The sequence below is a fragment of the Taudactylus pleione genome, unplaced genomic scaffold (genome assembly GCF_031769625.1).
Source record: "Taudactylus pleione unplaced genomic scaffold, aTauple2 ptg000762l, whole genome shotgun sequence".
Lineage (NCBI taxonomy): Eukaryota > Metazoa > Chordata > Amphibia > Anura > Myobatrachidae > Taudactylus > Taudactylus pleione.
The window spans coordinates 4,537,189-4,556,462 of NW_028285164.1; the positions used below are offsets into that span (position 1 = coordinate 4,537,189).

The 19,274-nt window shown below is 42.9% G+C and overlaps 1 protein-coding gene across 2 annotated transcripts in view; it reads right to left on the reverse strand.

Annotated features, from left to right (window-relative positions):
• Positions 1-1,235: 1,235 nt before the first annotated feature.
• Positions 1,236-19,274, reverse strand: part of LOC148476934 (uncharacterized) — a 244,322-nt gene continuing 226,283 nt past the window's right edge. For both annotated transcript variants that reach the window (XM_088457502.1, XM_088457501.1), the window contains one exon: positions 1,236-1,584. In XM_088457502.1, the coding sequence (XP_088313628.1) occupies positions 1,295-1,584 (290 nt within the window). In that variant the 3' untranslated portion in view covers positions 1,236-1,294. The remainder of the gene's footprint in view (positions 1,585-19,274) is intronic.

Below are 19,274 nucleotides of genomic sequence, written 5' to 3' on the forward strand. Positions count from 1 at the left end.
ACATTTTACAGTACTGCGGCCCAGGCTGAAGCTGAGCTCCTCTGGGAGACTCAGGCACCAGGGCCGTGATACGCCTAAATGTGTCGGACGTTGCATTGCCTGCCTGTTTGAATACCAGTGACCCAGGCAGCTCTTCCTGCCCACCTGCCCTGCTAGTGACCCAGCCAGCTCTTCCTGCCCACCAGCCCCGCCAGTGACCCAGCCAGCTCTTCCCACTCGCCTCGTGCCAGTGACCCAGCCAGCCCTTTTTGCCCATGGCCAGCCAGCCCTGTGGAGTGAGCCAATCTGTTTTTTTCCTGTGGAAAGCAATGTGTTTTTTTTTCTCTGTGGGGGTCAATGTGTTCTTTTCTATGGTGGCCAGTCAATGTGATCATTTGTTTTGTTTCTGTGGGAGCCAGCAAATGTGATTGTTTTGTTCCTGCAGGGGCCAATGTAGTGTGTTTTGTTTCTGCAGTAGTATGTTTTTTCAAAGGTCACGTGTTTTGTTCCTGTGGGGACGGGGGTTTTCATGGGTCATGCATGCCACATCGCAGGATGGTGTGCCTTGGCAATTTTAAAATCTTGTATACTGTGCCTCGATTTGCAAAAAAGGTTGAAAATCACTGCCCTAAGCTTTACAAAAGCTTTGCTATATGCTGTAACATTTATGTATATTTATGTAAATTGACGCGAAACAGTGAATATGGTAAAAATGGTACAAACATACAGTACTGCTGGCCGCAGTCATTGCATTGATGAGATTGTGAAGCACTGCAGATTATGTGTGCACTACATAAATAAATGGTGATAAATAATAATAAATAATTGTATGGGATGTCCATGTGACAGCTGCTTCCTTGTGGCTGGCTTGCTACAGCGCTGTCTCAATCCACTGCATTGGTAATTAGATACATGCGTAGTGTAGTTCTGAAATATACCAACTGCTGGATGAAAGGAGGTATTACACTCTCTTCCAGATTAGTACTTTATGCTGTGACTTAGTACTGCTGATGGGTCATGGTGCGGCATATAAGTTGAACCAGGTAAACCGTGCTATGTGGTTGAAATGATAGGTGTATCAGGACACATCTGTATATTAATGATATATTACCAGTTTTCATTATTTTTTTTATTTTTATTATGTATTTAATTTCATACAAAATATTGTAAATTTTTTTATGTTTGCTATTGATTATATTGTTATATCTTATAGTTTATCTGGAAAAACACTTTTTTTTTCATTTCTACTTCCACGTTATCAGCATTTCACATATTATAATGTTCCAAATATCTTAGTGATGGCTTTAACTACTGTCTATGGAAAAATACTTAATGCATTTTTAATGTCTCTGATAAGAGGCTCATTGTACTTCTTTAGTGCCTGGAAGAGCTTGTCCTTATCAGTGCGACCCCAGAGTGACATATATCCATAGAGCTGCCTCATTTTCTCTTGGTGGGGTTTCTTCATGCACACACAGTCATACTGCTCCAGTGTCAGAAGCCTCTGGCTCAGTAGATCATCTAGAACGGGATCTATGTGGGACATCCTCTCTATCAGAGCACGCCGGTGTTTATCCACAAAGTGTTCTGGGAGTACAAATATGCCTGCAAATAGATAAACACATGTTATTCAACTATCATATACTCAATATTATATCTGGCTATCTCAACTGTCTCCCACACTAAGTACTGTTTCATGTATAAACCAAAAAAAATTGACTCAATTTTAAGGATCATTTATGGCTCTGAAGAACGATGACCAGCACTGCTTATGTTTTTGTGCTAGTGCTCGAAGTGGGAATTTAGAGGTGGGGGTATGGAGAATAAATCTCTCTCCCCCTGCTACTTGGCAGCTTCTCAATGGCTGGCGGCCGCGAGCCCCGTGATTGGCTGGCGGCCGCGAGCCCAGTGATTGGCTGGCGGCCACTGTGTGCTGACTGTAGCCAGGAACGGATGCTTTGTCCCGGCAACATGCCAGCGTCTCCACTGCCGCCGTTCGAGATGTGTCCCCTGCGGGACACATCTCTACACATTTCTGCCGCTGTTCCAGCGCTGGGATACCATACTGCATCCCAGTGCTGGTGCATTCTCTTCTGCGGCTAAAATTAAGTGGGGCCGGGAAGTGATGGTGGGATCGGTAGGAAATACCGCCGGGCACATGGCCGGCAGTTCGATTCCTGGCAGCGCCAGCCCGACAGATCAGCAGAACCCGGCAGCGGAAGCCCAACAGTGCTGGAAATCCCGATCGTCCTAAAGGTAAGTATTAACTTTACTAAACTAACCCTCTAACCCTAACCCTCCTTTTGGGTGCCTAACCCTAACCTCCCCCCCAAGTGTCTAACCCTAATCCCACCTCTAAGTGCCTAACCCTAACCCTTCCTCCCCCACTGCCAAAACCTAAGTCCCCCGGGGGGGTGCCTAACCCGAAGTCCCCCCCCGGGGGTGCCTAACCCTAACCCTCCCTCCCCCAGGCCTAACCCTAGCCCTCCCAGGGAGGTGCCTAACACTAAGTCCCCCCCGGGTGCCCTAAACCTAACCCTTCCCCCCTGCGGCTGTCCGCTTGCGGTGCCCGGCATCCCTTCAATTGGGATGCCGGGCGCCGGTCTCCCGGCGTCGGGAAAATGACAGGTGTCTAGATATAGATGCCAGTCATTTATCCCACGCCAGGATAAAGCAGTCAGGGAGCTGGCTGTTGGGATTCCGGCAGCCGGCTTCCCAATTGTATACCGTGGCGATATGTCATACCACTGTATACCACCCCACTTCGACCACTGGCTAGTGCACTATTAAAGATAAAATAATTGTGAAGTCTGCTCAGCTTCTTGGAGTTCCAAAGTCCAAAAGATTTATTCGCAAAAAGAAATACAAAGAGTACCGCCCCTTACACTGCGCATGCGCGGTTGCACAATACAAGGCTTCAATCCTGAAAGCACTGACTCGCAGAGTCAGAGGTACAATTTATACACAGCAGATAATACAGGAGTATCCTTAGTAACACATAATACAGTTCAGATAAACTGGTCACTACACAATAGATTACAGGTCACACAATGTAACTGGTCAGGCTGTCAAACTGTCAAACCTTGAGTGGTGGTAACCTCTTGCTTGTCATCTTTGTCGTATCCATGTGTGCTCATGTCCTCAGGCACTCACCACTCAGAGTGGGAAAGTCCAGGTAACAGTTTACAGTTAAAAACAGGTTCGTATGGAAAGCCTATGCATTTACCAGTCCGGTTGAATGCCATTGCTTGGGCATGCATAAATTAGCAATTGAATATGCAGCTTGAGTTCCCACTGCATGCGACAGGACTTTCAATATCTGCAGCTAGTTAGACCTGGTGTAAATGCTGCGTGACTGTCTGATGTGCATCGATGGTACCAATGTTTACACATAAGAGCAAGGTTGGACGTATATGAGAAGGCTGCAGTGGGCGTCTTATGGCGGATGTGCTATGGCAGATATTAGCATATTTTTGCTGCTGCGTTCCATCAGAAATCACAGCTGTATACTCAATAGCAATCCTTATGGAATCAGGTCCACATTCCACTCCCCACCTCTGTATTAATGCATATTCCTCCCTTGCCTGTGTTGTAACACATTTGACAATTTCCACCCTCACCTGTGTAGAAATACAATCCCTCCGTCACACCTGTAGTAACACATTACCCTCACTCACAAATATAGTTACATATTACCTTCCCCCACCTCTGGAGTAACACATTACCCATTCTCAGCTCTGTAGTAACACATTCCCCTCCTTTGCCTACATTGTAGCATATTTCCTTCCCTCACCCCGTAGTAACACATTTCACTCCCTGAACCCTATATAATAACACATTCCCCTTTCAATGCTGTTGGAATGCTGCATACACAATGGCCAACAAATTGGCAGTTCAATCGAGCAGCTGATATGTCATGTGTGCATTGGCCAGTGTCTACATACGTTATGTCTGTGAATTATGTCATTCACAGGTATATCGCATTGTTTGTGCAGCACAGCCAATGGCAGATATCTGCAAATGATGGTTGTTCAGTGTGTATGAAAAACCATCATCTGCAGATCTGCCGATATATCTTTCAGGTGTGTACCCAGCTTTACACATTTTCCTCTCTCACCTCTATAGTATCACATTCCCTTTTCCTCACTATACAAATAGAGGAGCCACACCAACTGTCAGTGATGTTTGGCAGCACTTGGGGTGACAGTTGGTGTTTGAATTCTGAACTGTGCTGCAGCCATGATGAGACAGTCAGACAGGACATTGCACAGGGGGAGGAAACATTTTAGCCCTTTTCACCCACTTAGGAATATAATTTAGAAAAATCCAGAGAGAGAGGGAGAGAGAAACGATGTGCGCCATTTTATAAAACAAATGCTAAAAACAGCTAAACTACATAATTTGGGCCTATTTTTGTTCTTACATTATTATTGACCTTAATTACAATAATATGATTTTCAGGCATTTCCAGTCAATTTTAACCACCTCACAGCTCACAATTTTGTTTTCACTACTCCATGCTCCTTCCTCACTATCTACCCCTTCTGTGTTGCCCCTGTCTGTCTGCCCCCCCTTTAGAATGTAAGCTCTCACGAGCAGGGCCCTTTACCTCATGTATTTTTCATCCTTTACTTACATCGTTATCTACTCTATACTCCAAATGTTTATATACCATGTACTTGTCCTGCAATGTCTTGTACTGTATGTCAGTGTTTTCTTGTTTTGTTCAAATGTTTATGTACTTTGTTTATGTACTTTGTAAGGCGCTGCGGAACCCTTGTGGCGCCATAAAAATAAAAGATAATAATAATAATAATAATAACTACTTCTTACAAATATAGGCCAAAGGCTTCAGCGAGCTGGCTGCAGATTTTAATTGGCAAGTGTTTGACTCATGTACTGATTTAAAATGTGCTGAGACTGTATGTGTTTGTAGCCCCTTTCTAATGTTGTACGGATGTTCTGCTAGCCTTGTTTTCAAATTATGGAAAATAATAAAAATAAATCAGTACATGGGTCAAAGTCTTGCCAATTAAAATCTTTCTAGGGAATCCATCAGGTCTGTCCAACATGGAGATCTAAGTACCTGGAAGTGAGGTTATCAAAGTCCATGATGCGATGGATATAGAAGCTCAATACACTGCTCCCTATGGGTTTAAATGGGGATTTAGAGCTTAAGTGGTTTTTATGAATGTTCCCATGTATTTTAACCTTTTAAGAATTTTAATATATTGGACTTCTATGTGGGATATTTCTCTCCAAGATTTTAGTGATGTTTATTAATGTTACAAGATATTTAATTCCCTTATGTACTTCATCATTTTTATGTCTTTTAAGTATAAAGATGATAAATCGTATATTATGAATTTTGATTTTAGCCTTATCATTGATTTTTAATATCATTGATTTTTTAAGATTATTGATTTTATAATATTATTAATAATTGTATTTATTGTCTGAATTTGATGCACTGCACTTTATCCCGATGACATCGGGACTTAAAATTAATATATGGACCCTATGAGATGTCACTTCTGGGTTGTGAGAGTGAGTGGAAAGCAAAAACCATGATTAAAAAGAAACCCCGGATAAAGCATTGACGCCACTTCCGGGTGAGGACAAGTTTGACGATCCCCGGAAGTAGGTCTCTTGTTCTCAGAACCTGGGGAGATGCAGAGGGAAAACGGAGGCATGGTAAGCACCCAGAGATGAATTATATGTGCTGGGACAAGACGCCTTGGACTCGGGAAGCAGTGGATTCCGTCACTTCCAGAAAGAGACAGAAAGGAAAAAGGCGTCAAAATTGGGTTCATTGTGGGAGGACTTGTGCATATTGACAGTGCTATTTAAACTCCATCAGGGAGGATCACTCACAATGCTTCTGATGAAGGACTATTAAGTCTGAAACGCGTTAAGCGGGTGAGACCTGACAACGCACAGGAGGACCTGGTGATCTGGGAGCCGGAGGACTGCATGAAGAAGGAGCTGGTATCCGGAACCTGCAGCCCTTTCTCCTGATGATTACAACTAAAGGTTATCTGATGCCCCAGACATAACTGACCGTACCATTGTTGTACCTATTGGTGGTGCTATATGTATTACCTTTTTATATAGAATGTGAGTGCAATGTGTGATATAATAATACTGTTTCTTGATATAAACGTTATCGCACTATAATATTTGTTCTTTACTCTTTTTGAGAATCACATTGATCAGTGTATGGAAAAGATCTAAAGGATACAGGAAAGAATAAAATAAGAAATTTCTTCCCAGAATAATTTCTATTGGGACTTGATACAGCTTTTTTTTACTGAGTTTAAGAGACTTTTTTTCATTGGTTGAACATCTGACAGCACCAAAGTGTAACTTTGTTATTGTAGTATTGCTTATATGAGTACACTCTGGTACGGAAGCATACACTGGAGTATGGCCTGCAGCATCACAGTGCTTATATGGCCAACCCCCTTTTGACTCCCCAGCCGGCCCCCTTTTCTCTCCACAGCCATCCCCCTTCTGATTCTCCAGCCATCCCCCTTCTGATTCTCCAGCCATCCCCCTTCTGTCTCTTCAGCATCCCCAATCTGTTTTTCCAGCAAGCCCCTGTCCTGTCTCCTCAGCCATCCTCCTTCTGTCTCCTCATCCAGTCCCTGTCATGTCTCCTCAGCCATCCTCCTTCTGTCTCCCCAGCCATCCTTCTTCTGTCTCCCCATCCAGCCCTTCTGTCTCCCATGCCAGACACCCTTACAGTAGGTATACTTCAAAATTTTGACTATAAAAATGCTAAGAGGCAAGATTCATACAATAAAGACAGGAAATTTATAGTAAAGACAAAAATATACAATTATATGTGAAAAATAAGCTTATAGTCAATGATACAATAATAAGACTAAGCAGACTGAAATGAAAACAAACAGGTTTCAGAATACTACGATTTCAAAATGTCCTCACCAATGACAGTAACAGAAAGAGAAAATATTATACTTGAATATCTTCTTTGTTTTTTTCTAATAATGTTTATAGTCAAAACTCTGGAGTAAAAAGTGTATGACAGGAGAGGCACTGCCTCCCCTGTCTAACTTTTCTACACATCCCTGATCAAAATGCACCAAATTTCCAGCAGTATATACTGTAGCACCTATTTATATTGCCCACATGAACCCTCGGGTTCATATATCGACCATATGTCACACAAGACACTGCAAAACCTCTAATCCATGCACTCATTATTTCCCGCATTGACTATTGCAATAGTCTTCTTACTGGTCTTCCCAAAAACAGGCTATTGCCTATACAATCAATTATGAATGCAGCTGCGAGGCTTATCTTCCTTGCGAAACGTTCTTCTTCTGCTGCCCCGCTCTGTCAGTCCCTCCATTGGTTGCCGGTTTTCTACCGTATTCAATACAAAATACTGTTACTTACACATAAGGCCATTAACCAAACCACACCAACATACATCTCTTCACTCATCTCAAAATATCTCCCAACCCGACCTCTCCGCTCAGCACAAGATCTGCGTCTCTCATCCCCACGCATTACTTGCTCCCATTCACGGTTACAGGACTTTCTTTGGGCTGCACCCACTCTATGGAATGCCTTACCATGCACAATAAGACTTACCTCTAGTCTTCAATCCTTCAAGCATTCCCTGAAAACTCACCTCTTCAGACAAGCTTATCAGATTCCAGAACCGACCACATAACCTTCATAGCTTCCATGTCTTATTACATCCCCTCTCACAGTCCACACATAACCTCACACATCTTTCTTTCACATCATCCTGATATTTGGCTGACATTCCTGTGTGGCTGGATCTTGCAGCCCACCAAGAAACTCTCCATTCTGGCTGGACCAAATTGCAATATATAGCACCTATCCTTTTGTATCAATACCTATTTCTATATAGATTGTAAGCTTGCGAGCAGGGCCTTCCTAGGTGTTATATGTCTGTTATTACCCTGTTTTGTTCTATAAATGTTTACAATTGTAAAGCGCAACGGAATATGCTGCGCTATATAAGAAACTGTTAATAAATAAATAATAATAAATATATGTATCTGTAAATCTGGCTCTGATACTAGCCAGTGCCTTCCCAGCCATTTACCTCAATGCACTTCACTGCTCCCCAGCCATCCTTCTGTCTCTAGAGCCATCATTTTCTGTCTCCCCAGTCATCCCCTTTCTGTCTCCCCAGCCATTGCCATTTCCGTCTCCCCAGCCATTTCCCTTTCTGTTTTCCACAGCCAACCCTCTTCTGTCTCCAAAGCTCCAGGCCCTAGCCCCCTACATTCAGCCCCTGGCCCCTTACATCCAGCCCCCACAGATACTTACCATCCTCTGTATCTTATGGCTGATGTCACATGCACCTTGTCTCAAAAAAAAAACTATGTACCAGGCAGCCACTGGCATTGGACATCTAGGAGGCAGGGGCGCACCCAGGACTCCAGTCCTGGTAGACCCATCTTGATTCGACCCCTTTCCATGGTGACACCACTGGCCCCTGGCCATGCTGAAGTATTTCAGTGGTGGAAGCACTTCAAAGATGGTAATTCATGAGTGACTGATGAAGCACGTTCTGGTTACAGATGTCAACATTGCCAAAGCTGTTACAGAATGACAGAAGGTTAACTTTACACAAACTATTGGCTTCACTTGGCATTTCATTGGAATAGGTTCAGCATATTGTGACAATGGAACTGAAAATGCATTGCGTGTTTGTCAGGTGGGTACCCAGAAATCTCATAGATGAGCAGATGCAATTATTAGTTGAATCATGCAAGAACACCATTCAAACATCGGAGAAGATACCCGGATTCCTGACATTTATTTTGACCTGTGATGAATTGTGGATTCATCATTATGACCAAGAATCCAAACAGTCCAGTTTATTGAAACATGTGAATTTGCCTCCATCCAAAACATTCCGTGTGATTCCTTCAGCATGTAAAGTCATGCTTCTGCTGTTGATGCTCTGATGCATATGGTATGATCCTACAGCACTGGGTTCCTCATTGACAGACAATTAATGGTGACTACAAACATCCTGAAAATCCATGTGTGTGGAGCCATGAGTAAGAAAAGACCACATTTGCTAAAGAAACAATGGTTTTTGCTCCAAGACAATGCCCGACCACATGTTGCTGCTGTTGCATTGGCAGCACTGACTAAAATTAATGGAGCAGTACTGGAACACCCTCCATATAGCCCAGACTTGGTGCTCTGTGATGTCTAGCCATTCCCAACCCTGAAAAAACAACTGCATGGAAAGAAGTTCTCAGCAGATGATGAAGTGAAAAATGCCAATATAGTCTACTGCTTGACTTCAAATCATTGTTGAAACACTTTAGAATGTAAGCTCTAGCAAGCAGGGTCCTCTACCCTCATGTGCTTCTCCTTACTTTATTTTCAACTCACTAGGGCAGCTAACACTTGGTTGCTTATGTTGTGTTGCTTATTTGGGTGTTATGGTCAACAATGTATCATTGTATATTATCCATGTCCTTGTCCTGCATTGTAATGTATTGAACCAGATATTAAGATCTCTATGGATACATAAGCGATCAAAAAACTATATAATACTGAGGAAGAGTAAAGAGAGGAAAAAGTAAAAAAAAGACCTGTAGACATATATATCTATAGAGGCAAAACATTAATGGCTCCAAAATTCTTTTTCAAAAATTTTTTAAAAAATGTCTATGAGGATCAACTCCAAATTCATAGTCAACTGCACTTTTCACACGTTTTTAAAGTACTATCGAATTGATCCTCAGACATTTTTGAACATTTTTTTTAAAAAGAATTTTGGAGCCATTGATGTTTTGCCTCATGTCTACAGCTCCACTTGTGGAAGGACTGCCACTCTTCTACCCAGTCTTGTCCTTGGTCAGCAGTTCTGCAGTCTCATCACTGTGTGAGAACCGTAACAGAAATACAATCAGTGTGCTTACCTTAAATACATCACCTAAATGTGTGTCAGATGCCGGGCAGCTGCTAGCCCCATCCAGTACACACTGTGGATGCTACGTGTCTGACATACATTGAGTGATCTATTAAAGGTTAGCACAATTATTGTATTTCATTGGTCTAATAAACTCGAAATGTCGGAATGAGACAGGATCTGAATTATTGACTTATTAGTCCAGAAAATGCAGCTATTTATGCTTTCTCTCTCTCTCTCTCTCTCTCTCTCTCTCTCTCTCTCTCTCTATATATATATATATATATATATATATATATAACATCCACCAGTCCGGCACTCAATCACATATGAATAAATAAAAAGCTTGCCTGGGTGCCCTCCCCAGGTAAGAGAACACACTCCGCATAAAGGTATACAAGAATTGGCGGCACTCACAGGACTTCAGAATCAAAGACACACGATCATGGTGATTCCAACGTTTCAATCTTTATACCAGATTTTCTTCAGGGACCATGTACAAACACAAATAACATACATATATAGACAACAAAACACTCACACATGTGCTGTAGAATACGGAGCCGGTGTGGCGGATGAACATGTCATCACCGCGCGGCTCACCGAGTCGCGTCAACCACATTATGGCATGCCCACCATTACCATGGTAATGTGTCCTAACACCAGCAGGTATGTAGCAATCCCACAGATGGGCATATAGATTAATACAGTTAAATACACACATCATGTGTGAACCTGCTAAACGAAGTCATTTCAAGTTACTTAACTATATAAGTATAGAGCTAATTAAATCTACTACCAGATAGCACTGAATAGAGTAGAAACAAATAGCGGCATCTCAGAATACCAAGCAATGGTCATATAGTTAACTATAGCAATAGAGTAGATGTATCTGTGGAAAGAAGAAAATTAATTAGAGAAAACATGATAAGGATAACTGTTCATTGAGGCCATAGGGGGCTACACTATTCAACCGGTCAATCCATTTAGCTTCATGCTGTAGTAGGAGTTTCTCCCTATTGCCACCTCTCAATAGTGGGGGTATATGATTCACGATCTTATAGCTAAGTGTGGCCAGAGTATGTTTCCTCTCGCTAAAGTGTCTGGCTACATGCTGGTCACTTTCTCTCCCATTGAGTGCCAGCCTGATGGCAGATTGGTGTTGTGCCATCTGCTCCCGAAATTGGCATACCGTCAGGCCAATATACAGTAATCCACAAGGGCAACGTATAGCATAAATTATGAAAGTGCTCATGCAGGTAAGTACATGTCTAATGAAGGGATGAGCGGGTTCGTATTTTCAAAAACCAAACCCCCATGAGCCTCCCCGATCTGAGCCAGGAACTGAGTCCGGCTCGGGTTTTCCAGCCAGGCTCAGTTCCCGGAAGGAGGCAAAACATCATAATCCTGGTGTCGAATTCTCGTGAGACCCGGACTTTGTACATTTTGCATCTACCGCCCCGCCCCTGGTAGTGAGAGGATGTGTCTCTCTAGTGTCTGTGGGAAAGTGGCATGGTGTAACGTGGGGTGGCGACCTGCTCTGCTGTATCAGTCCAGTCTAGTGGTGCTGTGCTGCTGTATCAGTCTATGAGTGACCTGCTCTGCTGTATCAGTCCAGTCCAGTGGTGCTGTGCTGCTCTATCAGTCTGGGAGTACCTGCTCTGCTGTATCAGTCCTGTCCAGTGGTGCTGTGTTGCTGTATCAATCTGGGGGTGACCTGCTCTGCTGTATCAGTCCAATCCAGTGGTGCTGTGCTGCTGTTTCAGTCTGGGGGTGACCTAGTGGTACACTGCCCTGTGCCCTGTGTACATTCACTCCAAATCAATAAGGGGTGATTTAATTCATCCAAATAATTTTTACAGGGGTTATTCACTCCATAAAAATAATGCACTCCATAAAGATAATGGAGGACAAAAATTTGGAGGATAAAATAAGGAAAGACCAAGAACCACTTCCACCTAGTGCTGAAGCTGCTACTACTAGTCATGACATAGATGATTAAATGCCATCAACGTCATCTGACAAGGCCAATGTCCAATGTCATAGTAGAGGGCATGTAAAATCCAAAAAGCCAAAGTTCAGTATAATGACCCAAAAAAATAAATTTAACTCATCTGAGGAGAAATGTAAATTTGCCATTATGCCATTTACGACATGGAGTGGCAAGGAACGGCTAAGGCCCTGGCCTATGCTCATGATTAGTGGTTCAGCTTCATATGATGAAGAAAGATGAAAAGAGTTAAGCTGGCAAAAGCACAGCAAAGAACTGTGCATTCTAAGAAGATATCACAAATCCCCAAGGAGAGTCCAAGTGTGTTGGCGGTTGCGATGCCTGACCTTCCCAACACTGGATGGGAATATGTAGCTCCATCCACCATTTGCATGCCCTCTGCAAGTGCTGGAAGGAGCACACACAGTCCAGTTGCTGATATTCAAATTGAAGATGTCACTGTTGAAGTACAACAGGATGAGGATATTGGTGTAGCTGTGGCGCTGAGAAGGAAGTTGATGAGGAGGATTCTGATGGTGATGTGGTTTGTTTAACTCAGGCACCGGGGGAGACAGTTGTTGTCCGTGGGATGAAAAAGCCCATCATGGTCATGCCTGGGCAGAAGACCAAAACAGCCACCTCTTTAGTCTGGATTTATTTCTATCCAAATCCGGACAACAACTGTCTTGCCATATGTAGCTTATGTAAAGGTGTAATAAGTAGGGGATAGGACGTTAACCACCTAGGAACATCCTCCCTTATATGTCACCTACAGCGAGTTCATAAAAAGTCACTATCAAGTTCAGAAACTGTGGCTAAGACCGTATGCAGTCCAGGGACACCTAAATCCCTTTGCCCTGTTGTTTCCAAGCACCTACAAACCACACCAGCAACTTCTTCCTCATCAATTTTCCTCCTCACTTAGGATTGGAAGTAGTCCTGCAGGCCATGTCACTGACATGACTGACTCCTCTCTTATCCGGGATTCCTCCAAGTGATCCTGCATTGCTATGCCTACTGCTGCCACTGCAGCTGTTGCTGCTGGGAGTCGTTCATCATCCCAGATAGGAAGTTGGAACACCACTACTTCTGCTACTAAGCAATTGACCATCCAACAGTCCTTTGGGAGGAGGATGAAGTATGACAGCAGTCATCCTGTTGCAATGAGGAGAACTAAGTCCTTGACAGCTATGTTGGTGTTAGACGTGCATCCGGTATCCGCCATTAGTGCAGTGGGATTTAGACAGTTGATGGAGGTAGTGTGTTCCTGGTACCAAATCCCATCTAGATTCCACTTCACTAGGCAGGTGACACAGAGAATGTACAGAGATGTCAGAAAAAGTGTCCTCAGTGTCCTAACAAATGCGGTTGACCCCAATGGCCACTTAACTACAGACATGTGGACAAGTGGAACAGGGCAGACTAAGGACTATATGACTGTGACAGCCCACTGGGTATATGTATCGCCTTATGCAGCAACAACAGCAACGTCACCGGCAGCAGCATCTCAGAAACGCTAGCTCATTCCACGGCAGGCTACACTGTGTATCACCGGTTTCAGTAAGAGGCACACCACCGACAACCTCTTAGAGAAACTGTGGGAAATCATCGCTCCAATGGCTTACCCCACTTAGACTCTCCAGGGGATTTGTGATATCTGACAACACCACAAATATTGTGCAGGCATTACACCTGGGCAATTCCAGCACATCCCATGTTTTGCTCACACAATACATTTGGTGGTGCAGAATTTTTTTAAAAATGACAGGGGCGTACGAGGAGACGCTTTCGGTGGCCGGAAAACTTTTGGGTCACTTGCCATTCAGCAACTGCATGCCGAAGACTGGAGTGCCAGCAAACACTCTTGAACCAGCCCTGCCATCACCTGAAGCAAGAGGTTGTAACGCAGTGGAACTCAACCTTCTATATGCTTCAGAGGATGGAGGAGCAGCAAAAGGCCATTCAAGCCTATACATCCATCTATGACATAGGCAAACGAGGGGGTGTGCACCTGACTCAAGCACAGTGGAGAATGATTTCCATGTTGTGCAAGGTTCTCCAGCCCTTCAAACTTGCCACACGTGAAGTCAGTTCAGACACTGCCAGCTTGAGTCAGGTCATTCCCCTCATCAGGCTTTTGCAGAAGCAGCTGGAGAAAGTGAAGGAGGAGCTAAGATGGAGCGATTATGTTCGGTATGTGGGACTTGTGGATGAAGCCCTTAATTTGCTTTCCCAGAATTTGAGGGTGGTTAATCTGTTGTAATCAGACCACTATATTTTGGCCACCGTGCTCGATCCTAGGTTTAAAGCCTATGTGGTGACTCTCTTTCCGGTGGACACAAGCCTGCAGAGGTGCAAAGACCTGCTGGTGAAAACACTGTGAGCTAAAGTGGAACGTGACACTGGCAACAGCTCCTTCTTCATTTTCACCCGCAACTGGGGCTGCCTGGAAACAACTTAGATATCCTAACTAACCCGCTGGTAGTAATGCAGGGCAGGCAGGACCAAGTTTGGACATCTGGTCTGGACTGAAGGACCTGCCAACAATTTCTGACATGTCTAGTGTCACTGCAAATGATGCTGTCACCATTGAAAGAATGGTGGAGGATTACATCGATGACAGCATCAAAGTAGGCATGTCAGACAGTCCGTTCCTGTACTGGCAGGAAAAAGAGGCAATTTAGAGGCCCCTGTACAAACTGGCACTCTTTTACCTAAGTTGCCCCCCCTCCAGTGTGTATTCCAAAAGAGTTTTTAGTGCATCCAGGAACCTTGTCAGCAAAAGGCGCAGGAAGTTGCTTCTACAAAATGTGGAAAAGATGATGTTCATCAAAATGAATTATCAATTGTTCCAGGAAAACCAGCCTACAGAAAGTACAGAGGGACCTGTGGTGGTGGATTCCAGTGGGGACAAATTAATACTCTGTGAGGATGAGGATGTACACAACACTGAACAGAGTGAGGAATCGGTGGATGAGGATGACATCTTGCCTCTGTAGAGCCAGTTTTTGGGTGGGAGGGCCCAAGGACAATTCCATCTTGCAATTCTTTTTTTTCTTTGCATTATGTACTCTTTGGGGCCTAGTTTTTCAAACTACCATCCTGTCTGCTACAGCAGTGCCATTCCTAGATGGGCCATGTGTTTGTGCCGCCCACTTGTGTCGCTTAGCATAGTCATCCAGCTAACTCGGGGCATCCTTTTGGCCTACAGACAATATTGTTAGGTGTTCATAATAGACTGGAAATGAGTGGAAATTAATCTTATTGAGGTTAATAATAATGTAGGAACAAAAAAAAAACAAATTCTGTGATTTTAGCTGTTTTTATGCTTTTAAAAAAAAAAAAAATAAAGATCAAAACCAAAACCTGGTAGGGTGGTTTTGGCAAAACCAATCCAGATCCAAAACACAAAGAAAGATCCATATCCAAAACCAAAACACGAAAAGTGGCCGATGCACACCCCTAGTCTAATGTAATATTTTTTGCCCGAATGTGGATAAGAGATATAGTTCCTAGCCTCTAAATATCGGCAGGTTGTACAGCCCAGGCATTTGTAGAAGCCAGGTTTCTTGGCCGAAAAATTAACAGTTGATATTGGGGGAGCAGAATAGCCAGTAGTAACATTTTTAACTAGCCGGTCTTTTAGATTGGGGCCTCTGCGGTAGCTGGACATAACTAGAATTTTTGAGGCAAACAAGATTGGGGTCTGAGTTTATTATGGGCCAGTGCCTCTTAACAATATTTCTCCCAGGCAAGCTTTTTATTTATTCATATGCGGTTGAGTGCCGGACTGGTGGATTATGTTTATTTCTTTGCCGCCATGCTATGTGGACCTGATTCAGAGCTGCTCGTAAGCAGCTGCTCGCTTGCTCTGGGCAATTTTTTCCCGTCTGCGCATGCGTATGGTTCTAAATATGCATGCGTCAACCAGTCTGAGCGATGGGAATTCGTACACTCGTAAAACAATGAGTGAGCACTACTTTGAGTGACAGTTAGTGGCCTTTGTGGGTGGTAACAGGGGAAGGTGCTTGTGAACTGGGGAGTGGTGATGTGAACGTAGGCGTGTCTGTCCATCTAAATGGCGTTTTATGGGTGTTCATAATTATCAAGTGTTCGTCATATGACGCGGCAGTAGGTGTAATTTGACAAGAAGCACTCGCACAGCTTGTGTTAGGGTAAGGTCTACCACAAGCAATGCGGCTGCTATCGATGGCTCTTGATGCTACCAATGGCTTTAAACACTTCCTGGAGATGATGTTACCTGCGAGCGGCAAGGGGCAGTATTTCACTAAGATGCAATCACATTTTTCTCACTCGTTAACACATAGAGGGTGTCCTTATGATTTGCCGTGCGAGTGTGTCATTTGAATAGCCAGCCCCTGTCAGCAGTGAGCGAGCGGCCGCTTACGAGCGGCTCTGAATCAGGTCCTATGTGTCATGGCACCCCGTAAATCATTTACAGAAATCTTATCCTTGGCTGTGATTTTATACTGAATTGGGTAGTGTATTGCACCTCTCAGTTTAAGCTTTTAAACATCTTTTTTAGTGTTTGTCTTTGTGGAGGATAACATTGCTTTTTTGCACTTGTAATCATCAATGTGGTTAGTGTTTTCTACACCAATATATTTAAACTTTTGCCATTTTACATATATTTGTGAGAGAGCCTACTTCACTGCAACATGGCAGAAGGATGCGCTTTTCTTAATTTAACATTGTCAATTGGCGAGATACTCAGCTTTTCAGATTCATATATGTATACTCTTATATTTTTAAACTTAAAAAGAAGGAGATAGACTTCAACTTACATGGCGGAACCCTCTCGGATTATCATAAAGAAAGAAAAATACTGAGAAGATTTAAAATACAGAATGTTCCCACAATCGGATGCCACAATGTGGATTTATGTTGCCGTTGGGTGGCTATACTGAATAAAATGTTCACTAGACCTGATTCTTCTTGTCATCGAAGAATCAGCCTGGAAACTGAATTTCATCAGAGACAAAATTAAAACATTTGAAGCTACACATCTAATGCAATTGGCACATAATACAACTAATAAATGGATTGACAAATTAAACACCCAAGTAGAGGCATATAAACAAGATTTGATTAAATTCAAGAAAGAAAAATTGTCTAAGGTCAACAAGGACTATGAGGAGCAGAGTGTGTGCTCATGGGCTACAGGAAAAGCTCCTTCAAGGCACCGTATTCAGCATCAAAGATCAAGCGTAATGGAGACTGATGTATCAAGTGACAATATCACTTCCCAAAAAAACCAAGATAGTACACCTTCAGATTCTTCTTACCAAAAGCCCCCTTTAGGGGTTACCACATGTGCTACAAGAGGCATAGGAAGAGGAAATACATGAGACGTGGGAGCCAGAATCAGAGGAAGATGTAATGTAATAGTGAACTTGTCCTCACATACCCTTTCCCAGGCTGAGACAGATTTATTAAATCACGGTTTATCGTTTGTGCCAACCAACCAATTTAATACATTTGATTGAAAAGTGGATTGGTGGAAATTTAATAGAAATTTGAATTAAAAGAACACTTTGGTGAATCTTTAGGTTACATCATGTCCATAAGTGAAAGTCCGGTGAAAAATAACTCAGTATTTGAACCCCAGTCTTTGAATGCCTCTATCTGTTACTTCATGCACATCATGAATGATGAAGTATTAAAAATGGCCTCTAGTCAAAATTAACATTTTCCCAACCTACCGAAGTGTCAACAACATGCACTCAAATTACTCAGTGAAGACCGTTCGATTGTGATACGCCCCGCTGATAAGGCAATTGTCCTACAAGATACCACTGCATACTGTAGTGAAATTTATCAACAACTGAATGATACAGATGTCTACCAATACTTGTCATCAGATCCAACATGGATTTATAAACAGGAGCTTGATGATATATTTTGAATGAAGCGGTGCAACTAATGTATGTTACTGAGAAAACTAAGTCAGCACTAACAACTGAGTATCCTGTGGTTCCTCTGCTGTACTCACTTCCCAAAATCCACAAAAATCTTAAATCCCCCGGCTAGATCGATATTCTCCACCTGTAATTCTTTGTACCAGTCAATATCCAAGTTTTTGGACTTCTTCCTTCAACCGCTTATACAACAGGAACCATATTTTTTAAAGAACACCACGTCCCTCCTGGTGAAGTTACAACAGTTAAATAATCTACCCTCTAATTTACTGCTTTGTACTATAGATGTTGTAAATCTATACACAAGCATTCCACATGAGGAGGGTCTAATAGCCATGCGGGAATATCTTCCAATTCTTCCAATTCAAACTACTCCAGACCCAATGTTGATTTTTTTCTGGACTTACTCAGGTTAACAGTAAGCAGAAATAATTTTTATTTAGATGGAAATTTCTTTCTGCAGCTGCAAGGTTGCAGTATGGATTCTATCGTGTCTCCCTACCTAGCGAACATCTATTTGTTCAAGATAGAAAAATAATTATTCTTAGACAATCCAGAATTCTTTAGACATTTATTACTTTTTTTTCACTATATTGATGATATTCTGGTACTATGGTACTGTACATCAGAGATGATTTTGTCAAAGCTATGGATAATATCAATACACTCCACCAAACTATTAAATTTACATGGGAGTATGATATTAAATCGATACATTACGTTGATGTTACAATCAATTGGAATGGTAAATCCATTGATAATAATCTTTACAGCAAAGAGACAGATAAGAATACACTTCTTCAAGCTATAAATCATCATCCTATAGCCCTAAAGAGAGGGCTTCCATACTCACAATTTCTACAGATACACCACATTGTTAGTAATGAAGAAGAAGCGAGTAAACAAATGGAACATATGAGAAACAAATTCCATCAGCGAGGTTACCTGATGAGAGACTTTAACAAAGCTATTGTTACCATCTCCAGATATAACTTTTAAGGTAACCGTCAAAAGTCCAGATTGACTGGGAATTTGAGAAGATCAGATGGTGCAGCAGAAGTGTCAAGAGGGCAGATAGTGCAACCTACAGGCTGGTCTTGTGGCTAATGAGCCGAAGGTGTGGCTAATGAGCCGATGGTGACGGCTGGTGTGTCGATGAGATGGCCAACAGCCAATGTGGCAGCTGGTGTGTCGATGAGATGGCCAACAGGCTGATGTGGCAGCTAGGGAGCCAATGATAGTGGCCTACAGACCGATGGTACGGCCAAGGGACTGATGAAGTGGCTACTGAGCCGATGGTGATACTTAGTGAGCCAATGGAGTGGTCAACAGGCCAATATTTTGGTCAAGGGACCGATGGTGTGGCCACTAAGCCAATGGTGATGGCTAGTGAGCCGATGGAGTGGCCAACAGGCTAATGATGTGGTCA